This window comes from Netta rufina (assembly GCF_964035555.1).
Source record: "Netta rufina genome assembly, chromosome: 27".
Lineage (NCBI taxonomy): Eukaryota > Metazoa > Chordata > Aves > Anseriformes > Anatidae > Netta > Netta rufina.
This window is the reverse complement of record NC_140151.1, coordinates 1827208-1853032: the sequence shown is the minus strand read 5'-3', so window position 1 is coordinate 1853032 and position 25825 is coordinate 1827208. Positions and strand designations below refer to the sequence as shown.

At 70.6% G+C, this 25825-nt stretch overlaps 3 protein-coding genes across 10 annotated transcripts; 1 reads left to right on the top strand and 2 right to left on the bottom strand.

Moving 5' to 3' along the window:
- Window positions 1–1139: 1139 nt before the first annotated feature.
- Window positions 1140–9225, top strand: CNNM4 (cyclin and CBS domain divalent metal cation transport mediator 4). The gene is made up of 7 exons (XM_084302194.1): window positions 1140–2541; window positions 5564–5707; window positions 5797–5934; window positions 6525–6694; window positions 6822–6921; window positions 7701–7876; window positions 7961–9225. Exons 1-7 carry the CDS (start codon window positions 1278–1280, stop codon window positions 8153–8155), a joined length of 2187 nt encoding a protein of 728 aa, XP_084158320.1. The 5' UTR covers window positions 1140–1277; the 3' UTR covers window positions 8156–9225.
- Window positions 6945–11788, bottom strand: ANKRD39 (ankyrin repeat domain 39). Of its 8 annotated transcripts, XR_014619151.1 has the most exons (6): window positions 11659–11780; window positions 11444–11547; window positions 10641–10844; window positions 10416–10568; window positions 9403–9606; window positions 9204–9324 (listed from the first exon to the last, which is right to left on the bottom strand). XR_014619151.1 is itself a non-coding variant. In XM_084302198.1 (5 exons), the coding sequence occupies exons 1-4, from the start codon at window positions 11759–11761 to the stop codon at window positions 10431–10433; spliced, it is 549 nt and encodes a 182-aa protein (XP_084158324.1). In that variant the 5' UTR covers window positions 11762–11780; the 3' UTR covers window positions 6945–6968; window positions 10421–10430. The 8 variants fall into 8 exon arrangements, 5 of the variants coding, with proteins under 5 accessions (XP_084158324.1, XP_084158323.1, XP_084158325.1 ...); XM_084302198.1 differs by lacking the exons at window positions 9204–9324; window positions 9403–9606 and adding an exon at window positions 6945–6968 and having other exon boundaries at window positions 10421–10568; XM_084302197.1 differs by lacking the exons at window positions 9204–9324; window positions 9403–9606 and adding an exon at window positions 8869–8937.
- An 879-nt stretch (window positions 11789–12667) lies between these two features.
- On the bottom strand, window positions 12668–21023 carry SEMA4C (semaphorin 4C). The gene is made up of 15 exons (XM_084302427.1): window positions 21004–21023; window positions 18776–18909; window positions 17370–17518; window positions 17198–17260; window positions 16997–17095; window positions 16245–16341; window positions 16043–16159; window positions 15819–15970; window positions 15546–15721; window positions 15319–15463; window positions 15015–15237; window positions 14819–14934; window positions 14572–14729; window positions 14427–14497; window positions 12668–14278 (listed from the first exon to the last, which is right to left on the bottom strand). Exons 2-15 carry the CDS (start codon window positions 18882–18884, stop codon window positions 13452–13454), a joined length of 2502 nt encoding a protein of 833 aa, XP_084158553.1. The 5' UTR covers window positions 18885–18909; window positions 21004–21023; the 3' UTR covers window positions 12668–13451.
- Window positions 21024–25825: the final 4802 nt, after the last annotated feature.

The following is a 25825-nucleotide window of genomic DNA, read 5'->3' as shown; positions in this document are numbered from 1 at the left end:
CGTGCCCTTAGACCCCCCAATGTCCTTAGACACCCCGCAAGAGATCCCCCCATGCCCTAAGAGCCCCCTCCCATGCCTTTATACCTTCCCCTTCCATGCCCTCAGCGCCCCCCCTTGCCCTTAGGGACCCCCTATGCCCTCAGCGCCCCACCTTATCTCCCCACCTTTGCTCTCCATCCGTTCTCCTTCTGCACTCCGACCCACTCCACATAAGAGATACCCCCATATCCTACCCTGTCCTGTGCTGTCCTATCCTATCCCACCCTATCTCAATTCCATCCCGTTCTGTTCTATCCCGTTTTACCCTATCCTATCCCATCCCTCCTTATCCTGTCCTGTCCATCCCATCATCCTATCCTAATCCCATCCCATCCTACCCTATCCCCTCCTATCCCATCCCATTTTATTCTATCCTACCCTATCCTGTCCTACCCCATCCCATCCTAATCCCATCCCATCCTATCTCACCCTATCCTATCCTATCCTAATCCCATCCAATTCTGTTCTATCACGTTTTACCCTATCCCATCCCTCCTTATCCTATCCTGTCTTGTCCATCCCATCCCATCATCCTATCCTAATCCCATCCCATCCTATTCTATCCCCTCCTATCCCATCCCATTTTATTCTATCCTCCCCTATCCTATCCTACCCCATCCCATCCTAATCCCATCCCATCCTATCTCACCCTCTCCTATCCTGTCCTATCATCCCATCCCACCCCTAACCCCGTCCTGTCCTACCCTGTCCTACCCTACCCTACCCTATCCCATCCCATCCCATCCCATCCCATCCCATCCCATCCCATCCCATCCCATCCCATCCCATCCCATCCTATCGTATCACCCAACCCCCCTGTGGTCCCCACCGTCCATCGCCCCTTTAAGCCCCTCTCTGGGCGTTCCCGCGCTCCGCCAGGAGGGGGCGGGGCAGCGCGGCGGGGCGCGGCCTCCCCCTCCCGGCCGGGCGGGGCGGGGAGGGGGGGGCGTGGCGCCGCCGCGTGACGTCACGGCGAGCGCGGCGGCCGCGAGACCCCAACATGGCGCCGGGCGGCGGGCGGCGGCGGGGAGGCGGCGGCGGTGGCGGAGGGGGGGGGGGGCGCGGCGGGACCGGGACCGGGCGGAGGCGGCGGCGGCGGCGGCGGCCGGAGCCCCGCGACCCCCACACCGCTGCTGCCGCCGCTGCTGCTCCTCCTGGCGCTGCCGGGCGGCGGCGGCGGCTCCCCGGTGTCGGCGGCGGCGGCGGCGGCGGCGGCGGGGGACAGCGTGATCCTGGGCATGCGGCTGGAGGAGAGCTCCAAACCGGCGGCGGCGGCGCGGGGCCCGATCCGGGTGACGGAGGGCAGCGAGCTCCTGCTGCGCCTCTACGGGCTGGGGCTGGGCCCGCGCACCGGCGAGCGGGTGGCGTTCGCCGAGCTGCGCCCCAACGCCAACGCCTCGGCCGCCGCCAACGGCAACGGGAGCTGCCCCGAGCGCTCCCAGGACCTGGTGGTGTGGCCCGGGCCCGCCGAGCCCCGCAGCACCTCGGCGCTGCTCCGAGTGCGGGTGCAGCCCCTGCGCAAGGACGAGAGCGCCAAGACCTACGTGCTGTGCAGCCAGCGCGGGCCCGGGCAGCCCTGGCTGCCGCACCGGGGCCCCGACGGGCAGCTGGTGGTGCTGGAGGAGAAGAAGTCGCTGCTGCCGCTGTGGCTGCAGGTGACGCTGCTGGGGGGGCTGCTGGTGCTGTCGGGGATGTTCAGCGGGCTCAACCTGGGGCTGATGGCCCTGGACCCCATGGAGCTGCGCATCGTGCAGAACTGCGGCACGGAGAAGGAGAAGCGCTACGCGCGCAAGATCGAGCCCATCCGCCGCAAGGGGAACTACCTGCTGTGCTCGCTGCTGCTGGGCAACGTGCTGGTCAACACCACGCTCACCATCCTGCTCGACGACCTCATCGGCTCCGGCATCGGCGCCGTGGTGGCCTCCACCATCGGCATCGTCATCTTCGGGGAGATCGTGCCCCAGGCGCTCTGCTCCCGCCACGGGCTGGCCGTGGGCGCCAACACCATCGTGGTCACCAAGTTCTTCATGCTGGTGACCTTCCCGCTCTCCTACCCCATCAGCAAGCTCCTGGACTGCATCCTGGGCCAGGAGATCGGCACCGTCTACAACCGGGAGAAGCTGGTGGAGATGCTGAAGGTGACGGAGCCCTACAACGACCTGGTGCGGGAGGAGCTCAACATGATCCAGGGCGCCCTGGAGCTGCGCACCAAGACGGTGGAGGACGTGATGACCCCGCTGCAGAACTGCTTCATGATCAACAGCGACGCCATCCTGGACTTCAACACCATGTCGGAGATCATGGAGAGCGGCTACACGCGCATCCCCGTCTACGAGGACGAGCGCTCCAACATCATGGACATCCTCTACATCAAGGACCTGGCCTTCGTCGACCCCGACGACTGCACGCCCCTCAAGACCATCACCAAGTTCTACAACCACCCCGTCCACGTCGTCTTCCACGACACCAAGCTGGACGCCATGCTGGAGGAGTTCAAAAAGGGTGAGTGGTCGGGGCCGGGGGGGAGGCCAAACGCACCGGGGGGACGCGTCCCGGGGCCGCCGCTTGCTTTCTGCCCAGCTCTGGTTGCACGATGCCGGAAGCAAAACTGTGGCCGAGCCTCCCTGGCAGCTCTCCAGGGACGGAGCTGCCCGGCGGCCGTGAGCTTTTTGGGTGCTTTAAAGGGAACGAGGGGGCTGCGGAGCCCCCACCGGGGTGCTGGGGACGGGCAGCAGCCCCGTCTTGGTGCCCGACGCCTCCGGGGATCGCTCCGTAACGGCGCCGGGGCGGCGGAGGCAGAGCAATCTCTGCTGGGCGCCCGCCTCTAGAAGCGCTCTGAGAGTGTTTACTTGCGCCTCGCTTTTAATTATCGGCCCCGGAGGCCCTTGAAACGCTGCTGGAAAATTGCTCCGCTCCCTGCTCGGCTCCACTCCCTCCTCACGGCCCTGCCCTGCCGCTGCAGGACGGCCCCGAGCTTCCTGCTGGCCCCGAAAACCGAGCGCGCCCGGCGGCAGGAGGGGCTGGCAGCAGCTCGGTGCCGTGTCCCTTGGTGAGGGGACAAGGGGACGCCCGACCAGGCAGGGACCCCGCTGCCAGGGATGAGCAGCTCCGTGGGGTGACACTGCCGTGACCCCGCTGCTCCTCTGGCTGCCGTTCCGCTCACACCGGGGGCGCTTGGCCCTGTCCTTGTGGCACTGGGGACATTCTTGGGCTTGGGGCAGTCACCTGCACCATACGCCAGGATTTAGGGGATCTGACAACAACGCCTGCAGCAGGAGCTCTGCTGGAGCTTGGGCCAGGATTCAGTAGGTCCCAGCCAGGCTGATCCTTGAGGGCAGAGCTCGGTGGCCGCACGCTCGGTTCCGGCCTTCCCTTTGCAGCCGTGCTGCCCCCACACCCCAAAACATCAGCACGGGGACCACGCTGCGGCTCGGTGTCACTTGTGGTTGCGACCACGACAGGATCTCATCGCCTCCCAGCCTCTGCTTCTTGTCCCCGATTACCATGAGCCTTCTCGGCCGGTGCTTTTCCCTCAGTTCATCTCGCACCGGGCCGGGATTCCCACCCCCGGCCCCGTTTCCAAAATCCAGCAGAAGGGGAGCGGGGTCGTATTCTGCAGCCCTGCTGCTGGAGCTGGGCTTACGGCCGCTGCTGGCGCCGGCTTTCCCTCTGACGAATCCTTATTAAAGGATTTAAAGCGCGCCCGCTCTGATTCCAAAGCCGCCGACGTCCTGCCATGATGTTGCTTTTCATAGCTGGCTCAGGAGCGGGAGGATTTGGGGGGCCCTCTCTGGGGTCACCCCAAAATTCCCATTCCCTGGGGGTGCTGCCCCACCGCCAGCCCCCGCCCTCGCCCTGCTGATCTCGACCTGTTTTGAGCGGAAGGATAAGGAGAGGAAATGGACCCGCTGTGCTCCTGATCCTCCTCGCTGTGGGGCAGTTTGGGGCACTCCCTGGTGCCACGGACATGTCCCCAAGGCTGGCACCGGGGTGACAGCTCCTGAGGTGCCAGCTCAGCGTGAAGTTTGGAGCAGGGACAGAACATTTCACCCCTTCACAGCACCGGGGAGCACCGGGGCTTTGCCTGGAGCGGGTTGGAGTCTGTCTGTCCCCTGCTGGCTTCCCACCATGGGCACCACGAACACCCCAAAACCCCGCGGCTGCTTCTTGCGCATCCTGGAAGCGGAAAAGTGGACTTCTCACTGGGTTACACAGCCAGCGAGCGGCGGCCTTGGGAATTGGCCTGTCCCCATCGACGTGGGGACCGTGGTGGCACCGGGGAGCCCTGGAGCGAGCAGCGGGGCCCGTCCCCACCGCGGGCACGCCGCCGTCACGCCCTTTGCTCTCGTCCTCGCTTGGCCCGCGGGGAGGAACCGCGGCCTGACTCATCGGGGCTGGGCCCCGCCGGTGCCGCCGTCCTTTCGCCGCTCCCTCGGGCTGTCGGTGCGGCCAAGGACGGGGTCGGCGCGGCCAAACGCCGACGATGGCCACGGGCTCCCCTCGGTGCCGTTTTCGCCGCCTCGTCGCAGCGGGGCCGCCCGAGCCGCGGGTGTTTGGCTGAAGGAGGAGGAACCGGGGAGCCGCGCGGTGCCCGTCTCTAAAATTAGCCTTTTCCTGGGTGGGAGCGTGGCGATGAGCCGCCCGCGGCCGCCCCGCGCTGAGATTAAAGAGCAGAGAGCCCCGGGGAGGGCAGCGCCGGGAGGGCAGTGCCTGCCCTGGTGGCTCGCAGGGTGCGGAGCGCGGCCGGCCGCCGGCGTGGGGATTTTGGGGCTGAGCCTCGTGCCCAGGGCAGGGAATTCCCGAAGGCGGTGGCCGGCAGCGAGCTTTGTTGCTTTGTTGGCGAGGTTTTGGCTGAAGCAAGAGAAACGGAGCCTCGTGGCGAGGGGATGGCAGCGCTCGATTTACCCTGAAGCAGGCAACCTGCGCCTGGGGAGCCAGAGGAGTTACTGAGTCAGGGCTGGGGAGGGTTCCTGGGGACCTGGCCCCTGCAGGCAGCGTTTCCCTGCCCTGGGCTCTCTCCCCCTGGGTATTTTGGCTCCGTGCAGCACCAGGTGTCCGGAGCATTCCCTCCGGGCTGGGTCAGCCCAGGTCAGTGTGGCCAGGGAGGCCCAGGGAGGTGGTGGCCACTGGTGGAAACGCGGCTGTGGCTGCGTTGGTTGCCCCGTGGTGCTGGCCCGGAGCTGTGCCGATGTCCCCAGGCCCCGGTGACGTAGGACGGTGCCTCCAGGACCCCTCCCCTCTCCTGTGACCCCCCGGCCGAGCCCACGCCCCGAGATGTCCGGAGCCCAGCAGGCACCGCTGTTACGGCCTTAATTACTGTCATTAAATTAGGAAGGAGCGCCCAGCCCAGGGGCTCGTTTCGATTTGTACACGTTTATTGTTCCCCGCCCGGGGTCAAGTGCTGCGGAGGGACGGGCTGGGCCTGGTGGCAGGGTCCTGTCCCCCCCTGTGCTGCCCGGGACCCCCCAGGGCGGTGGGATCGGGGTGCCCGGCGCGTGTCAAGCGTCCGTCCGTGTGCCCGCAGGGAAGTCCCACCTGGCCATCGTGCAGAAGGTGAACAACGAGGGTGAGGGAGACCCCTTCTACGAGGTGCTGGGGCTGGTGACGCTGGAGGACGTCATCGAGGAGATCATCAAGTCGGAGATCCTGGACGAATCCGACACCTACAGTAGGTCCGGGGCTCGGCCCCGCGTCCCCGTCGCGTGCCGGGGTCCCCCGGGTGCCGCCCGCCCCCCGCTAACGCCGCGCTCCCCGCAGCCGACAACCGCAGCAAGAAGCGGGTGGGCAACCAGAAGAACAAGAGGGACTTCTCGGCCTTCAAGGACCCCGTCAACGAGCTGAAGGTGAAGGTGTCCCCGCAGCTGCTGCTGGCCGCTCACCGCTTCCTCTCCACGGGTGAGTTTTTGGGGGATGCTGCGCGGTTTTTGGGGTGGTGCCCACAGGGAGCCCGCAGTCTGCCCTCAGCTCGGCTGCTGTGGGTTTTCCCCCCCCCGTGCCCTGCCAGGGAGCCCTGCCTGGCTCCGTGTCCCCGCAGCTGGGCCGTGTTGGTGCTGTCACTGCCCCTCTGGTGGCCTTGTCCTGCCTGGAGGATCCCAGAGGTGGGGAAACGGGGGCACGGCGGTCGCTGCGTTGAAGCAGGAGCCAGGGATTTGGCAGGAGACATTGAGAGAGGGGGCTGTGACTACGAGACCCCGCTGTCCTCCCACCCTGTCCCCCAAAACGAAAAGAAGGGGCTCAGGGGTGGCAGCACTGACGCTTGGCAGGGCCCTGTCCCTGCAGGAGGGTCCTGGCCATGTGCTGGCACTTGCCAGCCCTATCCCATGGCGTGGGGACCTCACTGCGCTCCCTCTGCAGCTGGTGGAGGTGCCCAGGGAGGTGTCAGTGGGGCCTGGGGTCCCCCTGCTTCCCCCAGTACCCTCCTCTGAAGGGACAGGACGAGGACAGGGAGCCCCAGCAGCTCTGACCCCGTCCCGCCTCGCCCTCAGAGGTGACGCTCTTCACGCCCAACTTCATCTCGGAGAAGATCCTGCTGCGGCTGCTCAAGTACTCGGACGTCATCCAGGAGCTGAAGTTTGACGAGGAGAACAAGAAGTCCCCGCGCCATTTCCTCTACACCAAGAACAAGTCAGCCGACTACTTCATCCTCATCCTGCAGGTACCACCTCACGCGTGGGGTCGCCGGGGGGAGCCGTCACCCCGGGGGGCTTTGGGGAGCCTCCTTCCACCCAGCCCAGCGCCTCGGGACGCGGTGTGCGGAGCCTGACGCCGTCTCTCCCTTGCAGGGCAAGGTGGAGGTGGAGGCCGGCAAGGAGTGCATGAAGTTCGAGGCAGGAGCCTTCTCCTACTACGGGGTGATGGCCATCAGCCCGCCTCCGGTGTCGGGTAAGCGTCCCCCATGGTGTGGGCAGAGCCCCCCGCCCGTTTTAGAGCTGCTGTTGGGAAGAGGAGATGCTGGAGGAGGCTCTGAGCCCCCCACTTTTAGGCGTCCCCCCCACCCTGGCCACATGAATGCAGCGCCGGGAGCTTTGCCCCTGGGGCTGGGCTGGCTCCTGGCTGCTCAACTCAGGATCCTGCTGCTGCTGGAGGAGAAGTGGCTCCAGCAGCCTCTGTGACGGGCTGTGGGGACAGAGCCGAGCACCTGGTCCCGCTCATAGTGGCACAAGGGCCCCACACACCCCGCACCCACCCTGGTTTCCCCCGACTGCCTCCTCTGTGGTTATTTACGGAGGAGCCAGCAGTGGCTGGGCCAGTGAGCCCCCCCTGTGTCAAGGCTGCACTCGGTCCCTGTGGCACCTCTGGCTTTTGGAGCACGTCACCGCGCTGTCCTTGTCACCCCCCCACTTTACCCCCACGTAGGGGGAGTGATCAGCAGGGCAGGGACAGTGTCCTCAGGTTCGGTCCCACTGCTGAGGACAGAGCTGTCCCCAGAGCCGGGGGAACTGGAGGCTGTGGCTGGGCTCCAGTTGGGGACCCTTTGGAGGTGACAGGCAGGGACCAAGCACTCGGGGACACGTCTGTCCCACCACTCTGTGCTTGGCTCCGTGTCCCCAAACCCTACGGGACAGGACTCGGGGCAGCATCACCGGGGGCTCGGCCCCGCGGTTACCCACCGGGACCCTGCCCAGTGCCGCGGTGCTGACCCCGTGCCCCTGTCCCCGCAGAGACCCGCTCCCCGTCCCACGTCAGCAGCCTGAACCGCTCGGCCTCCCTGAGCTACCACGAGCGCTCCGACTCCGTCTCGTCCCCCGTGGGCGGCAGCAACAACCAGCTCAACGCCGGCGCCCCGTACGTGGCCGACTTCAGCGTGCGCGCCCTCACCGACCTCCAGTTCGTCAAGGTGAGGCTGCGCGGGGCCGGGGGGCGGCCGGGGCCTCCTGGGGGACGCGGCCTCCACCCCAATCCTCTTCCATTCCCCCCGCAGATCACGCGGCAGGAGTACCAGAACGGCCTCACCGCCTCCCGCATGGACAGTTGTCCCCAGTCCCCAGACAGCAGCGCTCCCAAACCCGACCCGCCGGAGAAGCCGGAGCCCGCCGACGAGACCACCAGCCTCCTGAACGAGAGGAACTGCCTGAGCCGCCGGAGCAACCACAGCCCCATGGAGAACTCCATCTGACCCCGGCCGCGGGCCAGGGACGCGTCGGGGACCCCCGCAGCCGCCCTGCGGGGACCCTGCCCCGCTCAGCAACGCTCCGGTGGCCACGGAGCGGGTACGGGGCCGCGCCGGCCGCCCAGGGAACGGACGCGCCCGGAGTTCGCCGCAGGCACCCGCGGCGCGGTCCGAAAGGGAGCCCGGTTTTGCTGCTGCTGCTTTTTGGAGACTGGTTCCGTGGTTTCAGCGCGGTGGAGGCCGGAGGCCCCGCGGCCGGGCGGACGTTCGTTCGCGTGCAGCTCAGGGAGCTTCAGGTCCCGCGGGCCGGGCCCCCCCACGGCCTCCCCGGGGGCGTTTTCGGGCCTCCTCCCGGAGAACCGCACCGGGCCCGAGGCCGCGGCGAGGGGCTTGGCTCCGCCACCAGCCCCCCGCCTCCAGCGGGGGCGCTGAGGATGGCCGGGAGACCCCCCCCCCAGAAATAAAACATCAATAAAACGGAGGCGGAACGGGGCGGGGGGTGACTCAGGGAGTGCCGCGGCCCCGGGGCGGGGGGCTCGGGGGGGCAGGATCCGGCACACAGCTAGTGACCAAAGTACGGGCGGGGGGCTCCCCTCCGCCTCCTCCCAAGGAGTTTCTCCGAAATCGCCAGCCGGGACCCCCCCCCCTCGCCGCCGGGGCTCCCCCCCCACCCCCCCCCAAAAAGCACAAGTCCCCTGGGTGACCGCTGTAAGTTATTGGGAGAAGGTTAATTATTTTTGTTAATCGTGTCGCGACTATCAGGTCCTAGGTTCTTCTGCGGGGAGATGCTAGAAATAATAATAATAATAATAATATTAAATCATGATGGAAATAAAAAAAAAAAAACACTTTTTTATTAAATCTTCCTCTATGCAACCCTTCCCCCCCCCGAGAATCTGTATTTATTTTTCGCATCGGGTTTGATTTGTATATTTTGGGGAGGGGGAGGCCGGGCCCGGAGGCCCCGCGGGGGCCGGTGCCGCTGTTGCAGCCTCCCCCCCAGGTTGTGGAACTGACTCTGGAATTTTATTTTATTTTTTTGCCGATTGGGTAATAAAAAAATCTCTATATCTGTATCGTCGGCCTCTTGCGTGCTTCGGGGTGGGGACAGAGGCTGAGAGCTCCTGGGCTGCCCGCTCGCTTCGCCCTCGGTATCGGGGAGCCCCAAGGGGATCCTGGGGGAGTTGGAGGGGTGCTGGCAGCAGGTCGGGGGGGTGCTGATCCCCAGAGACCCCATGGAGGTGTGTAAATACCTGCGGGGGGTGTCCAGAGGACGCAGCCGGTCCCTTTCCAGCTGTGCCGTGACAGGACGAGAGGCACCGGGCACAAGCTGAAGCACGGGGGGGTTCCAGCTCCATTTGAGGGGCACTTCTGTCCTGGGAGGTGACAGCACTGGGACTGGTGGCCCAGAGCCTGTGGCTCTGAGGTGGCCTCGCCACGCTGCCCCAGCCAGGAGCCTTTTGATGAGAAATGCTTCACCCCACAGCTCTGCCATCCCGCCGGCCTTGTCACCCTTCCCCTATAGGTACGGCCCCGCGGGCACCGGGTGGCCGATTGCCCCCACCCGTCCCCCTCAGCATCCTGCCCGGTGCCCCCTCCACCTGCCGGGACGCTCCTGGGGCTGTCCCTTGTCACCCACCTTGTCCCTTGTCACCCCAAGCTGCGGGGCAGGACCTGGCTTTTTTTTGGGGTGCGAAGCTGCCCTTTGGCGAGTCCTGGCTCTCCCTTCACCCCGAGCTGCAACCACAGGACCCGCAGCTCCTCGCAGCACCCTGACGACATCGGGTGGGCACTCGCGGGCCCCCGGCTGGATCCGTCCCGAAGCCACCTGGGCTGGGAGCGGGGACACGGAAGCTGTTTTGTTTTTTTTTTTGTCCCAGTGTTTTGGTTTTGGAGGCGATAAAAGGTTGCCGGAGGGGCAGCGACAAGAGCACGCACCTGGCCCAAAGGAGGCCAAAAGGAGGTGCCACCCCCTGCCCGTTCCACAGCGCCCTGCAAGTCCCCGGGGGGTGGATTGGGACGGGGCCGTGTCCCCTCCCAGGTCCCCGAGGTGCAGCCCCGGCCTCACTGCTCCCGTGTGGGGACAGCGCCATGCCCCTGCCCCCACATCTCGGCACCGACGCTCTCCGTGCGCCACCGCCACCACGTCCGCACCATGCGCAGGGGACAGAGAGGCAGAGCCGGGTTTTGGTGCCGGGACCTCGTTTTGTTCTTTTTTTCCAGCAGGGACAGAGCCCTGCAGGTCCCCCCCCAAATCCACACCAACCTCACCGCTCCCCCCTCAGCCATCCAGCAGGTCCCGGAGCGCGGGGTCCGCCGTGTCGCAGGGCCGCCGTCCCCGGGCGTCGCGGGCGGCCGCCAGCGCGGGGTCGAGCTGCAGGAGCAGGGCGCAGACGTCCCGGTGGCCACACTCGGCCGCCTGCGGGCGACACCGGCGTCACGCGCGGCACCGCGGGCAGCACCGGGGCCGGGTCCCGTCCCCGCCACCCACCTTGTGCAGCCCGGTGCGGCCGTCCCCGTCGGCGGCGGAGGGGTCGGCGCCGTGCTCCAGCAGCAGCCGGACCACGGCCAGGTGGCCGCAGTAGCAGGCGCGGTGCAGGGCGGTGGCACCGCCGGGCGTGCGGGCGTCACAGCGGGCACCGCGCTGCAGCAGCAGGCGGCACACCCCCAGGTGCCCGTTACGGCTGGCGTAGTGCTGGGGGGTAACGGGGAGGGTGAGCGGGTCCTCCCCCCGGTAGCCGGTGCCCACCCGGTGCCCCCCTCCCCAGTTCTCCCCCCCCGGTACCCGGTGCCCTCCTGGTTTCCCCCCTCCGGTGCCCGGTGCCCCCTGGTGGCCGCCCCCACCTCGTACCCAGGGCCCCCCCGGTTCCTCCCCCGGTACCCGGTTCCCCCCCGGTTTCTCCCCCCGGTACCCAGTGCCCACCCGGTTCCCCCCCCCTCCCGGTACCCGGTTCTCCTCCGGGTTTTCCCCCTGTTTTCCCCCCCCACCCCGGTATTTGGTGCCCCCCGGTACCCGGTTCTCCCCCCCAGTACCCGGTGCTCCCCCAGTTCCTCCCCGGGTCCCCGGTGCCCTCCGGTGTCCCCCCCCGGTCCCCGGTGCTCCGCCGGTTCTCACTCCCCCCGGTACCCGGTTCCCCTCCGGTTCCCCTCCCGGGCTCCTCATGCGTTCCCGGTGCCTCCCCCGGTACTCGGTGCCCCCGGTTCCCTCCCCCATTCCCCGGTGCTCTCCCGGTTCTCCCTCCCCCCAGCCCCCCGGTGCCCCCCGGTGCCCCCCGGTGCCCGGTGCCCCCGTACCAGCGCTGTGTACCCGGCCGTGTCGGTCTGGCTGGGCTCCCCGCGCCGCTCCAGCAGCTGCAGCACCCGCGCCTCGTCCCCGTCCCGCGCCGCCGCCCAGATCCCTGCGGGCAGCGACCGGGCTCAGACCGGGAACCGGCACCGGGAACCGGCACCCACGGCCCCCCCACGCCCCGCACCGCCCCCCCCAGGCCCGGCCCGGCCCGGCCGCGGACCCCGCTCGAAGTCCATCTCGGGCAGGCTCTGCTGCACGCCCGGCACCGCCGCCCGCGGGGGGCAGCACGGCCCCGGGGGGGAGCGGCGGCGGCCCGCGGACATCGGCCGGGGCGGGAGGGGGCGGAAAGAGCCGAGCGCGGCCGAACGGAGCCGAGGGGGAGCCGAGTGGGGACGAAGGGAGCCGAGTGGTTCCGAAGGGGGCCCGAACGGTACCCGAGTGGTTCCGAAGGGAGCACGGGAGAGACGAAGGGAGCCGAGCGGCACCCGAGTGGTTCCGAAGAGACCCGAGTGATTCCGAAGGCACCCGAGTGGTCCCGAAGGGATCCCAGCAGAGCCGAAGGGAGCCGAGCGGCACCCGAGCACTCCCGAAGGTTCCCGAGTGGTTCCGAACTCACCCGAGCACCCCCGCGCCCCCTCCCCGAGCGCCGCAGCGCATGCGCACTCCCCCACCCCTCCGGCAGGGGGCGCCCCCTCCCCTCCCCTCCCCTCCCCCCCCGGTGCCCCCCCGGTGCCCCCGCCCCGTCCCCGCTTCCCACGGCCCCGGGGCCGCCGCCTGGCTCCGGGCCCAGCTCCCAGGCCCCGCCGGGACCCGGCTGCCGCTTCCGGCCCTGTCCCTGCTTCCCGGCAGGGCTCCCCCCCCCCCCCCCCGGGACCACCCCCACCCCCCCCAATCGGGTCCCTACCGGGGGGGCACCGGGCGCGGGGCCAGCCCCGGGCAGCCGCAGGCCCCGGGGGGCGGCCGGGCCCCCCCCGGCCTGGGAACGGCGCCGCGATGCCCTTTTATAGCCCCGAGCGCCGCCGTTTTCCATGAGCTCAGCACCCGGGGGGGGGGGGGCCCGCACCCCCCTTCCCCCCCCCCCCCCCAGCACCGGACGCAGCCCCGCTTTTTTTTTCCTTTTTTTCTTTTTTTTTCCTCCTTTTTATTATTAATATAAAAATACTCGGGTATTTACAGCAAATAAATATATTTCGGTAACAAATAAATTACACTGGGGGAGGGGGGGGGGTTATACAAAAGGGGCCCAGGTGGGCAGCGTGCAGGGGGGGGGGGGGCAGCAGGCGGGGGGGGTATTTACAGCCGGGCCCCCCCGGGTGGAGGCGGATAGAAAAGTTCTCAGGAAGGAAAAAAAAACCCGAAAAGTCCTCGTGGAGGCGGCCGAAAAGGGCCCGCGGCAGGACACGGCGGGGGGGACACAGGGCACGGCCCCCAAGGCGGGTCGCCGTCCCAAAAATTGGTCCCAGGGCCCGGGACGTGGCCCCTGCTGTGCCACGGGGCCCCGAGCAGGCTCCAGAGCCCGGGACACTGTCCCCGAGCCTTGTCCCGGTGCCTAGGACATGGTCCCCAAAATGGGTGCCTGTCCCCAAGCCCCGTCCCCGGGCGCAGGACGCAGTCCCCAAGGCGGGTCGGGGTCCCCAAGCCCTGTCCCAATGCCTGGGATGCAGTCCCCAAGCCTTGTCCCGGTGCCTAGGACACGGTCCCCAAAACGGGTCCCAGTCCCCAAGCCTTGTCCCGGTGCCCGGGTGGCGGATCCCAAAGCCAGACGCAGCGCGCGGGGCGCAGTACCGACGGTGGAGGTGGTGGCACGGGGACGGCCGAGCCCCGGCCGCGTCACCCAAGGCAGGCAGGACGCGGTGCCCAGGTGGCTGCCGGTGCCCGTGCCGCGGCCCCGAGCCGGGTGCCGCTTCCCCGTGCTGCAGCCCCAAGGCGGGTGCTGGCAGCGGGGCGGCGTTCCCCGCGGCGGGCGGTGGCGGGTGCCGGGCCCTGAGGTAGGTGCGGCTGCACGGTGGCGGCTCAGACCGACGACTCCTCGGGGTTGGAGTCGGGCAGGGGCTGGCGCTGCTGCAGCTTTCGCCGCAGCTCCTCGGCCAGGTCGGCGCAGGGCGGCCGCTCCTCGGCACCCAGCGCCAGGCGGATGTAGCCGTTGGAGGAGGAACCGCGCAGGGGACCCAGGTGGATGCGGGTGGGCGAGTGCAGGGGCTGCCCGGGGATGGCGCTGGGCGGCGAGGTGGCGCCGGGGGGGCCGCCGTTGCGGCAGACGGCGTGGCCCGGCACGATCTTGAGCGAGCCGTCCGAGTAGTAGTAGCTGGCCGGGTCCCAGAGCTTCTCGTCCGAGTCGGAGGCGGCGCTGGGCACGAAGCGCGGGCTGGGGGGCTCCTTGGGCAGCTCGATGGGGTACACCAGGGTGCTCTCGATGGCTTTGGCGCCTTTGCCCAGCTCCTCCCGCAGCCGCCGCCAGAGCGAGAACACCACCAGCACCAGCACCAGGCACAGGGCGCCCAGGCACACCGCCACCACCCACACCAGCCCCAGGCTCTCCAGCGGCGCCCGCGTCTCCAGCGGCACCCCCGGGCCGGCCAGCACCGCCACCCGGTACACCTCGCTGCCCAGCCGGGCGCCCTGCTCCTCCGAGTAGCAGCGGTACGTGCCGCTGTGCTGCGCCCCGGCCCCCGGCACCACCAGCGCCCGCAGGCGGGCGTCGTGCAGCACCAGCGCCTGCTCGGCCGCCAGCGCTCGCCCCTCGAAGGTCCACAGCGCCTGCGCCAGGTTGGAGCCCAGGCGGCACGTCAGCACCAGGTCGGTGCCCGCCACCACCGTCACGTTTTTGGGGATGATGGGCCCTGGGGGAGAGGGGAGAGTCAGGAGGGTGGCGCACAGCACCGGGGGTGTCCCTGCGCTGTCACCTCCCGTGCCAAGGCTTTGCCACGTGCCCTGCCACCCCCGTGACACGTCCCCAACGTCCCGGCTCCACGCGGCGCGGGGTCTCACCTTGCTTGGCCACCTGCGGCAGGGTGCAGGCGCGGGTGTCGGAGCTCAGCACGTCCTGGACCAGCTGGGACCTGCGGGAGGAGGCGGCGGCGGAGGTGAGGGGGGTCCTGCAGCGCGGCGGGGAGTCCCGCGGGCACCCCCTTACCCGTTGAGGCCCTCGGTGCGGACGCAGAGGCTGGCGTTGCGGCTCCAGGCGCAGTAGGGGTCCCGGGCGAGGACGCAGTCCGTGCAGGACTGGTAGCGGCTGCAGTCGGCCAGCGGCAGCTGGGCCACCTGGAAGCGTGAGCCGGCGAAGAGCAGCTTCTGCGAGGGCAGGGACAGGCGGTGAGGTGACGGTGAGGTGACACCGCGCGACGCCGCGGCCCCCAGCCCCTTCCCGCGGCACCACTCACCTTCCGACCCGCCAGGACCAGGCTCTCCACGGGCTGTGCCGGCTCGAAAACCTGCAGCTCCTCGACCAGGTGGACGTGAGCGCCCAGGTTCAGCGCCTTGTGCACCCAGCCGTCACCTGCGGGCCGTGGCAGGAGGTGAGGGGCGTCCCCACGCCCGCAGCCCACCCTGCGTCCCCCCCGGCCGCCCGGCAGGTACCTGTGCCGATGAAGAGCACCTCGTAGATGGTGCCGTCCAGCCCCGTCACCCGGTCCACCACCAGCTGGGTGAAGTTGGCGTCCTTCTTGAGCAGCAGCGGGCGCCCGCGGTGGGGCAGGATGGGCTCGTCCATCAGCGGGTGCTTCTTGGCGAAGTTGAGGGTGTTGTCGGGCAGCTCGAGGGAGCTGGCGAAGCCGTTCTGGCGGTGCCAGTCGGTGATGCACTGGGGACAGACGGCGCCGTCAGCGCACGGCCGGCCCCGTGCCCCCCTCTGCCACGGCCCCGTGCCCCCCCCAGCACTCACCGCCCCGGGACGGGGGCTCGGCACCTCGTCCGAGTACCGGCCCCACTTCTGTGCCTGCTCCCGGTACTCCTTGTAGGGCCCCTCGAACGCCTTCTTCACCTCCAGGATGTGGTACCGGCAGATAGCCGAGACGTCCACGTCCCCCCTGCAGGGACAGTGAAGGTTTGGGGGGGCACCGACCACTGGGAACCCCCTGGAGGCTGCGGGGCCGCTTCCCATGCGCTCACCAGCGGGCCTGGAAGACCCCAAAAAACGTCGTGTCCTGCCAGTCAGCCCCGGGCAGGGTGAAGACGGCCTGGAGGCGGTTGAAGTGGAGCTGCTGCTCGGGCGCCGAGCACACCAGGCGGGCCTTGAGGAAGGTCGTCCACTTCTTCTGCAGCGTGCGGGCACCTCCAACATCCCCCTGGGCACCGAGTGGGCGTGAGGGCAGCACCGGCACCTTTGCCAGCGGCACCAAGCCACGCCAGGACAGCACCCTGCGTGGGGGACGCCCCCCGTACCTTGCAGACCCGCGCCACGCGGGCCACCACCTGCTCCGCGTAGCAGTCGTACTCCACCGCCCGCTCGCTGAAGAAGAAGTAAACCTTGTCGTCGTCCCCGGTGCTGCTGGCTGCGCTCTCCTGCACGTACGCCGAGGCCACGAAGTGGGGCTCTGCGGGGTAAAAGGAGACGGGTAGCAGCAGGCCAGGGGGGGGGCCGTGCCCTCCCCGGGAGCCCGGCCTACCGTTGAGCCAGGAGGTGAGGTACTCCGTCTTCATGGAGTAGTGCGGGCCCAGGTTGCGGAGGATGACGGGCTCCGTGCCCAGGAAGTTGTTGAAGGTGGCCGAGTACAGCTCGCCGTCTGCAAGGGGGAGGGGGGTTAGGGGCAGGGTGGGCACCCCCCGAGGCCGCAGGGGGGGCAGGGGGTGCCCCACGGTGCCACCTACCCACGATGAGGCCGGTGTGTCCCTTGGTGGGGTCGTACGGGCACTTGCCCTTGCCGTCCTCGAAAGCCACTTGGTCCAGGGTGAAGCCGGACAGCTCCTGGGGGCACAGGAGTTGGGGGGGCCAAACCCCCTCCCCACGTCACATCCCCCCGTGCCCAACCAGCCCCAGGGCACGGGGACAACCCAGGTGACCCCCCCTAGGGACAGGGACACCCCTGGATGGCCTTCATGGGACAGGGACACCGAATGGTGCTCCTGGGGACAGGGACGGCCTTGGATTGATGCTCCTGGGGATAGGGACGCCCCCAAATGGTGCTCCTGGACACAGGGACAGCCCCAAATGATGCTCCTGGGGACAGGACATCCCCAAATGATATCCCTTGGGACAGGGACAACCCCCCAGAAGACCCTCGTGGACACAGGGACCCCCCAAATCATGCTCCTGGGCACAGGGACAACCCCCCAGAAGACCCTCCTGGACACAGGAACCCCCCCCAAATGATGTTTCTGGACATAGGGACACCCCCAAATGACGTTCCTTGATACAAGGACACCCCCAAATGATGCTCCTGGACACAGGGACCTCCCCAAAATGAAGCTCCAGCTCCAGAGGGGGCTGCCCTGGAACCCACAGCCTAACGCAGAGGCCCCAGGCCGAGGCTCCCAGCAGGGGGAGCAGCACTGGACGTGGCTGGGTTTTTTGGGGGGGGGTCCCTCGGGGCTGGCAGCGGGGTGGGGGCGGCCACACTCACGATGTAGGTGCACTTGGGCTGGAAGGCGTAGGTGCCGCAGGCGTACAGGTGGGAGCTGTTGTAGCTCTGCAGGAAGCGCACGTAGTTGAAGCAGTCGGTCTGGGGGGGGGGGAAACACGCGGTTAATGGCGAGGGGGGGGGGACACACGCAAACTGGGGGTGCCCCACACCCCCCCCACAGCCCCCTCCGCGCCCCCCGACCTGGTTGTTTTTGCCCTTCTGGATGCACTCGGCTTTCTTCTCCACGGGGGCCTCCCAGGAGATCTGGGGGGGGGGGGGGGGGAGAAAAGGGGTCAGCAGGAGGGCTCGCCCCGCCGCTCCCCCCTATAAAAAGAAAAATCCCCCCCCCAAAGCTCCCGAGGGGGGGCCTCACCGCCGCCTTCAGCTCCACGGTGCCGGTGGCCAGGGCGAAGACGGCCTCGCGGGCGCCCACGTAGAGCAGCGCCTCGGCCTCGTCCAGCGTCAGCGTCAGGTAGTGCGAGACCCCCCCCTGCGAGAAGCGCTTGGCCGCGTCCTTCAGCTCTGCGGGACGTCAAAGCGGGGGGGTGGGGGGGCCGTGGGGACATCGGGGCAAGGCCACCGCTGTCCCCGCAGCCGTCCCCACCCCCCCAGGCCACGGGTGGGCACCGCTGGCACCCCGGGGTACCCGCGGCCCCCGCAGGAAGCCCCCCGGCCCCCCGCGCACAAAGGGCTCTTTGTCACCGCTGCAGGCGCTGGCGGCGCCGGGGAACACAGCGGCCTTTGGAGAGACCCCGCGCCCCCCCCCCGAGCCCCCCCTGCCCGCCCCCAGGCCCCGGCCGAGCCCGCAGAAAGGCCCCATTGACAGGGCAGGCGGCAGGGCCCCGGGCGGGGACGGCACGGGGACGGGGACAAGGGACAGGGATGGGGGCACTGGCGGGGGCCTGGGCACGGCACAGCGACGGGGGGCACGGCACGGGGCCGGGGGGCTTGGGCACGGCACGGGGGGCACAGCGTAGGGACAGGGGGCACGGCACAGGGACAGGGGGCAGGGTATAGGAACGGGGACATGGGTGTGGGTGCAGCTCAGGGACAATGGCACAGGAAAGGGACAGGGGGTCTGGGGCATGGGGACAGGGGCATGGGGGGGGCTCAGGTATGAGCACGGGGCGTGGAATGGGGACAGCGGCATGGCAAAGGGACAGGGGCTGGGGCACGGGCACGGCACGGGGACACCGTGCACAGTGTGGGGACAGGGCAGGGACACGGGGCAAGGAACGGGGACAGCAGCGTGACAAAGGGACGGGGTCTGGGACACGGACATGGGACAGGGCACGGGGGCGCTGGCACAGGACAGGGACAGGGGGCACGGGCACGGGGACATGGGGCACTGGCATGGCACAGGAATTGGGGACACAGGGCACGGGGATGGAGCAATGGAGCACGGAAAGGGGACGTGGGGTGCTGGCACAGCACGAGGATGGGGACAAGGGACGTGGCAAAGGGACGGGGACATAGGACATCGGCACGGCAAACGGCTGGGGGTCCCCGGGTGCTGGCACAGCACAGGGACAAGAACACGGGGCACAGCAAAGGGACGGGGACACCGGGGCTGGCATGGCACGGGGACAGGGACACAGCACGCGGCACAGATGGGGGACACGGGGTGCTGGCACGGCCAAGGGATGGCACCTCGGGCGCTGGCACGGCCCCGAGATGAGGACACGGGGCACGGCAGGGGGACGGGGACCGGGGTGACAACGGGGGACAGGACAAAGGGCCGGGGACCCGTTCTGGGGGGGGGGGGGTTATGGTACTCACCCGCGTAGGGGACGGTTTTTCGGGGCACGGCGCTCCACGAGGACCCCGGGGCGGCGCTGGGGACGAGTGCCAGCAGCGAGGCGAGGGCCAGCAGCGAGCGGGTGGCCATGGTGCCGGCAGGGGGGGGTGGGCTGCTTTTGGGGAGGGGAAAGAGGGGGTGGGGGGGGGGGGACACCCAGCCCTGGTCAGGGTTACGGGGCGTCACCCCCGGCGGTGGTGGCGTCACGCGGGCGGCGCGGGGACAAGGCGGGCATTGAGGGCCGCGCGTCACGAGGCCGCGGCACCCCACGCGGGACGGGGCGGGGGGGACACGAGGCGTGGGGTCGGGGTCCTGGGGGGGGGCTCTCCGGGACCCCTGTAGGCGTGCGGCCCCCCCGGGCTCAATCTGTCCCGCTAGCAGAGACCCCCCCCCGCTCCCTGATGGGGTCTGGGTGCCCCCCAAGCGGCTCCCTACCCTGCTGGGGGGTGCAGCCCGCGGTGCCCCCCACCCTCTCCGTCCCCGCGGTCACTCCTCCGGCCACTTCCCGCCCTGACGCATCCAGGCGGGTCCGGGGGGGGCCACGCAGGAGGAAACGGGCCCTTCCTCTTCCTCCCCCCCCCCCCTCCAGGGACAGCCTCACCCCCCCGTCCCGTCCCGTGCCCCCCACCCCCCTCCCCGGCAGCAGCCCCAGCACCCCAGGGGTGCCCCCGCTGCCCCCCGCCCGGCGGGGCAGGATGCGGCCGGGCGAGCGAGCGGGCGGCCGGGAATTGTTCTGGGGGAAGCAGGAAGCGGGGGGGGGGCTGGGGAAGGGTTTCCGGGAGGGTGGGGGGCCGGGAAGGGGCCCCCCACGGGCGTGGGAACGGGGGACGCCCCGGACGGGCTGCCCGTGGCAGCTGGGGGGGGGGGGGGAGTGGGAGGAGGGGGCGCCCACGGCGTGGGCACGGTCGGGGGGTCAGGGGCATGGGTGGGGGGTCACGAGAATGGGGGGGGGGGGAGCAGGGGCATTTTGGGGTGCCAGGGGCACGGTCGGGGTGCTATGGGCATGGTTGGGGTGCCACCAAGAGCAGGGTCAGGGTGCCACAGGCAAAACGGGGGGGTTATGGGCATTTTTGGGGTGCCAGGGGCACGATTAAGGTGCCACGGGCACCCCTGGGGTGTCACAGGCACGAGTGGGGTCCCGTGGGCATGGTCGGGGTGCCATGGGCACAGCCCCAGGGCCAAGAGCAGGGTCCGGGTGCCACGGGCAAAACCGGAGAGCCCGGGGCACCGTCGGGGTGCCAGGGGCACAGCCCCGGAGCTAAGAGCAGGGTCACGGTGCCACGGGGAAAACCAGGGTGCCACGGGCACTGTCGGGGTGCCACGGGCACAATCGGGGTGCCAGGGGTATGGTTGGGGTGCCACGGGCACAGCCCCATGGCCGAGAGTGGGGTCTGGGTGCCATGGGCACAACCAGGGTGCTGTGGGCACAATCGGGGTGCCACGGGCACAATTGGGGTGTCACGGGCACGGTTGGGGTGCCACGGGCACAGCCCCAGGGCCAGGAGCAGGGGCAGGGTGCCACGGACACAATTGGGGTGCCGCGGGCACGGTCGGGGTGCCGGGGACACGACTGGGGTGCTCTGGGCATGGTTGGGGTGCCAGGGGCACAACTGGGGTGCCACAGCTACAGCTGCAGGATCACGGCACAACGGGGGTGCCAGGGGCACAATTGGGGTGCTGGGGACACAATTGGGGTGCCAGGGGCACTATTGGGGTGCCAGGGACACAGTTGGGGTGCCAGGGGCACAATTAGGGTGCTGCGGGCACTGTCGGGGTGCCGCGGTCCCGGTGTCCCCGTCCCCCCGCTGCAGGCACAGGACACCCGCGGGGGGGTCCCAGCGGTGCCATCCCGGGGGTCCCCCGCCCCCGGTGGGGCCGAGCCCCCCGCCCCCCCCCAACCCTGCGGGGGGAACCCACCGCCAGCAGCGGGGCCGGGGCTGCCGGTACCGAGGGGGGGGGGCACCGAGGGATCGGGGCGGGGGGGGGGGGTACCGACAGCACCGGGGGGGGAGAAAAGGGGGCTGGGGGGGGGGGTCCCGAGCCGGTGCCGACCCCCGGTACCGGGGGGAACAAAGCGCCTCCCCCCTCCTCCTCCCCCCGCCCCCGCGGCTCCGCCACAACAATACCGGGGCGGGGCGGGGGCAACCGGGGGCGGCGGGGGGGGGGAGGAGGAGAGGAGGGGGCGGAGGGGGGGGGGGGGGGGACTCACCTCGGGGCGCGGCGGGGGCGGGCGGCCCCCGGGGGGGGGGGGAGGCGGCGGCGGCGGCGGGGGGAGGAGGAGGAGGAGGCGGCGGCGGCGAAGGCTCGGGGCGGCGGCGGCGGGAGCGCGCCGCGCGGCTCCGCTCGGCCCCGCCCCCTGACGTCACGGCCGCGTTCACCGGGGGCGGGGGGCTCGGGGGGAGGGGGCTCGGAGGGGGGGGGGGGTCGGTCCGAGCGGTACCGGCACCGGGAGGAACCCCGGGACCCCCCCCCCGCCACCCTCCCCACGCACCCCCCGTTAGCGCGGCGCGGCTGTGGGGGCACCCCCGGGGGGACCCCGCCACCCCCAAACCCCCCCAAACCCCCCCCAAACCCCTCAACCCCCCCCCACGGACCCCCCCCAACGCCCCCAATCTCCCCAAGACCCCCCCCAAACCCCAGGACCCCCCCCCCCGGGGCTCCCCATCCCCACACGGAGGCGGCACCGGGGCTCGGTGGGTCGGGGGGGGGTTTATTGGGTGGGGGGCACCCCGGGGGGCTGCGCCCTCACCCCGAGCACCTCGGGGGGGTCCCGGCGCGCCCCCCCCCTACACCAGGAGGTCCTGCCACTTGACGTAGAGGAGGGCGGCCAGGCCCTTGAGCTGGGTGCGGAAGAGGAGCCCCGAACCCTCGCGCAGCCCCATCCCGAAGTGGCGGTCCAGCTGCGCGCACAGACGCTCCAGGTGGCCCTGCGGGGACACGCCGGGGGGGTCAGGGACACCGAGGGGACCCCCGGTATCCCCAACGTCCCCCCCCTCGGGGCTGCCACTCACCCTCTGCTCGCCCGGCGGCCGCTCGCTGCCCACCACGGCGTCGGCGAGGCGCAGGAGGCTGTGGCTCAGGTAGCAGGCCTGCGGGGTGCGGGCAGCTGGTGGCACCTCGGGGGTGTCCCCAAACCCCCCCCAACGTCACCCCCGTGGCCCCCAGGGGCGTCCCCACCTCCTGCTCGGAGTCCTGGTGCTCAGCGGGGTGCCCGTGGGGCAGCAGGCACTGCAGGGTGTCCGGCCGGGACAGCTCCAGGAGCCGGCTCAGCACCGAGAGCTGTGGGGACAGCGAGGGTCAGGGACACTTGGGGACACCGCCACCCCCGAGGGGGGCACGGGGGGCTTCACCCACCTCTGCCCCGAAAGGCAGCGTGACGCCGGGGGGCTTGCCCAGCAGCCGGGCCATGATGCAGAGGCTCAGACGCCTGCGGAGCTGCCTGGGGAGAGGGGGGAAGAGCGTAGGGACGGGGCGCGTGCCACCGGCCCCGCTGCCAGAGCCGCGCTGTCCCCACAGCGCCGGTGTCACCCCGGTGCCCTCCGGCTGCTCGTGGCGAGGGGCGGCGGCGCCGGCAGCCGGTTCCTGCCCGCTTTGTGCCTGCGCAACCGGCTGGAATAAAGGAATTAGAGCCAGACGCGGCCCAGCCCGCGCCGCGTGGCACCAAGCCCGAGGGGCCCTGCCAGCTCCCGCCGGGGTCCCCGTCCCCGGCACGGGGACAGCTGGGGACCTACCTGCCCCTGCTGGTGACATCGGGCAGCAGCCCCACGAGGGCCAGCAGGTTGTGGTGGTGCTGAGAAAGCTGGCTCAGGGACAGGCAGAGCGCGGGGAGCTGCGGGGAGAGGGCAGGGGGGTGCTGAGCGGCGGCGCGGGGCTCCCGGCGGGGCGCGGGGCGGCCGAGTTCCAACCCCCCCGGTACCCGGTACCTGTCCCCGCCAGTCCGCGATGCCCTCGAGCAGGCAGAGCAGGAGCTGCTGCAGGTCGGGCAGCGGCTGGCGGCGCAGCGCCCGGTCGAGGCCGAGGAAGCAGAGCAGGGCGAGCAGCAGCCGGCGGGCACGGTCCGGGAAGCGGCGCGGTTGGGCGGCCACGCACAGCTCCAGGAACTGAAGGGGAAGGTGTGGGGTCAGCGGGGGGGCTCCGACACCCCCCAACGAGGCAGGGGGAGGGTGGGGGCGACCCCAAAGGGTGCTGGTGTTGCCCGATTAGCAGGAGGGCCGTAACGAGGGGGTGATGCAGGACGGGGCTGGCTCCCACCTTGCAGATGTCCCCAAACTGCGTCACCAAGGCCGGCGTGCCGGCGGCATCGAGGCTCGCCCGGCCTGGGCAGCAGGATGGATCCGGGAGCCTGGGGGGAGCACGAGGGGTTGGCACGGGAGCGGGGCGGTGCCACCCAAGGGTGCGCGTGCCGATGGGGGGCTCACCTCTCGATCACGGGGCACAGCTCGGGGGGCAGCAGGCGGCAGCGGCGCAGGGCGCTCAGGTCGGCGCCCAGGTGAGCGAAGGCCTGGCCGATGTCCTGCAGCGTGGGGCACCAGGGCTCGCCTGGGGACAAGGGGACGGTGACAGCGGGCGGGGAGCACGCCCGGGGGGGTTCCGGAGGGCACCCCGACGAGGCAGCCCCGCGCCCGCCCCGCGCTCACCGCCGGTGCTCAGCCAGATGTCCAGCATCGCCTGGAAGGCGTTGGTGGTGTCCGGCCGCAGGCACATCAGCTGCCAAAGCGAGGAAGGGGGTGGGTGAGCAGGGAGGGGGGGGCCACGCGGGGAAGGGGCCCCCCTCCTGGCCGCGGAGGCTCACCTGGAACAGCCAGCGCAGGACAGGCGGCGGGCAGGCGGTGCCGGAGCGGTACAGCAGGCTGAGGAGCCCGGAGCGCACAAACGCCGCCTGGCCGCTGGGTGAGGCGCTGGGAGAGACAAGAAAAAGGGGTGAGAGGCACCCGCCTCGCGTCCCCGTGTCCCTGTGTCCCTGTGTCCCCCCCCCCCCGGCAGCCTCTCACCACAGGAACAGCCCCTCCAGGATGTTGTGGGGCTGCAGCCCGCGGGCGTCGAGCTTGGGCGGCGCTGCCGGCGGTGGCTGGGCGCTGAAGATCGGCTCCCCGGGGTGCACGGTGGGGATGAGCCGCGGCTCCACGCCGAACAGCGCCAGGAGCAGCCTGCGGGCGGCACGGCACGGCGCTGAGGGGGCGGCGGGGGGCACGGAGCCCCCCCCGGGAGGGGTGCCCAGGGGGGGTGGCGGCCGTACCTGTGCTCCTCCGGGAGCTGCGCGGCGTCGCCCGGGGGCTCCTGCAGGCTGCCGTCGTCCACGGGCACCCAGGGCAGAGCGGGCGCGGGGCGCTGCTCCCTGGCACGGGGGGCGGTGAGGGCGGGCGGGGTGAGGTCTCGCCGGGGATCCCGTCCCCGTGCGCCCTCGGGGGCGGCCTCACCTCTTCTCCCGCAGCAGAGCCTCCAGGCTGTTGGTGAGGGGCGCCGGGCGTTGGGGCCGGGCACGGAGAGGGCCGGGGCCGGGCAGGACGTCCCCAGACCCCCGCCGAGGGCTCAGCACCACGGGGTAGGGGCTGAGGCGCCTGCGGGGCTCGGCGGGGCTCGGGGGCGCGCTGCCCAGCAGCAGCAGGTCCCGCAGCGGGATCAGGTCGTCCTCGCTGTCCCCCGGGGACTCCCAGCCCGTCGTGGTGTTCCCCGCTGCCTCCTCTGCTCCCCGCGGCGCCGTCCTGGCCGTGCCGTGCTGCCCACGGCTGCCGGCAGCCCCGGGGATCCCCGTGGGTACCTCCGGCACCGGGCTGTGGCGTGGATGGCGCGGTTCCTCCCGGCGTGGTGCCGCGTCCCGCTGCCTGCCGTGGGGCCGAGCAGGGCCGCGGGGCTGCCGTGCTCTGCTCAGCTCCTGCTGGGTGCCGGGGGGCTCGTTGGGGAGCTGTGGGGCTGCCGGGACAGGGCGGGGGTCAGCACGGGGCTGCTTGGGGCAGCAACGCCCTGTGCCACCCCGGGGATGACACCAGGGTCACCAGCCGCCCCCTGGCCACCCTGGGGGTGACACTGGGGTCAGCAGCCACCCCAGTGCCCTGTGTCCACTCTGGGGACAACACTGGGGATGACACTGGCCACCCCGTACCCATCCTGGGGATGACACCGGGGTCACTGACTGCTCTGGTGCCACTGGGGTCACTGGCCACACTGTGTCTGTCCTGGGGACAGCACTGGGGATGACACCGGGGTCAGCAGCCACCCCACTGACCCATGCCATGACACTGGGGATGGCAACAGGGTCCCCAGCTGCCCTGTGTACGTTCTGGGGACAACACCGGGGATGACACCGGGGTCACCAGCTGCACTGGCACCCTGTGCCCATCCCGGGAGCGATGCTGGGGGTGACAGCAGGGTCACCAGCCACCCCATGCCCACCTTGGGGACAACACCAGGGACAACTCTGGGGTCACTGGGCATCCCGTGCCCATCCTGGGGACGACACTGGGGATGCCATTGGGGTTGCAGCCACCCGGTGCCCCATGGTGTCCCTGGGGATGGCAGTGGGGGTGGCAACGGGGTCACTGGCTGCCCTGTGCATATTTTGGGGACAACACCAGGGATGACACCGGGCTCCCCCCAGCGCCCCGTGCCCTTCCTGGGGGCGACAACGGGGATGGCAACGGGGTCACTTGCTGCCCCGTGCCCCTTGTGGGGACAACCCCGGGGGCAACACCGGGGCCACCCCCACCCCGATATCCCGGGGGTGCCTCAGGGGGTGTCCCAGCGCCCTCCCCTCCCCCTCACCTGTCCCCCCAGCCCCTCCCGGTGCCCGCGGGCCGGGCGGTGGCGGTGGCAGTGGTGGCGGTGGGGGCGGCCACGGGGCCAGCAGGCCGGGGGGGCGGCGGGGCCACGGGGCGGCCGATGCGGAGGCGGCGGCGGGCGCGCAGCTCCTGGTAGGAGCGGAGGCTGGCCTGGAAGCCGTAGCTGAAGAGGCCGGAGCGCGGCACGCGGGCGGAGGACAGGGGGATCTGGTACCAGCGCAGCTCCCCCGGCGGCGCCGCCACCGCCTCCTCCCG

Bases quoted from the DNA above. Each gene is read 5' to 3' on its own strand.
- SEMA4C (XM_084302427.1), bottom strand. From the start codon at position 18,884: ATGGCCACCCGCTCGCTGCTGGCCCTCGCCTCGCTGCTGGCACTCGTC. The intron at 15,464-15,545 runs GTGAGCGCATGG...CTGTCCCTGCAG, and splicing joins GGGGTCTTCCAGGCCCGCTG to GGGGGACGTGGACGTCTCGG. The intron at 14,730-14,818 runs GTGAGTGGTGCC...CTGCCCTCGCAG, and splicing joins TGGTCCTGGCGGGTCGGAAG to AAGCTGCTCTTCGCCGGCTC.
- CNNM4 (XM_084302194.1), top strand. From the start codon at position 1,278: ATGCGGCTGGAGGAGAGCTCCAAACCGGCGGCGGCGGCGCGGGGCCCG. The intron at 5,935-6,524 runs GTGAGTTTTTGG...CCTCGCCCTCAG, and splicing joins TCACCGCTTCCTCTCCACGG to AGGTGACGCTCTTCACGCCC. The intron at 7,877-7,960 runs GTGAGGCTGCGC...TTCCCCCCGCAG, and splicing joins CCGACCTCCAGTTCGTCAAG to ATCACGCGGCAGGAGTACCA.
- ANKRD39 (XM_084302199.1), bottom strand. From the start codon at position 11,761: ATGTCCGCGGGCCGCCGCCGCTCCCCCCCGGGGCCGTGCTGCCCCCCG. The intron at 10,845-11,443 runs GTACGGGGGCAC...GTTACCCCCCAG, and splicing joins CGGCCGGGTACACAGCGCTG to CACTACGCCAGCCGTAACGG. The intron at 10,569-10,640 runs GTGGGTGGCGGG...TGTCGCCCGCAG, and splicing joins GCCGCACCGGGCTGCACAAG to GCGGCCGAGTGTGGCCACCG.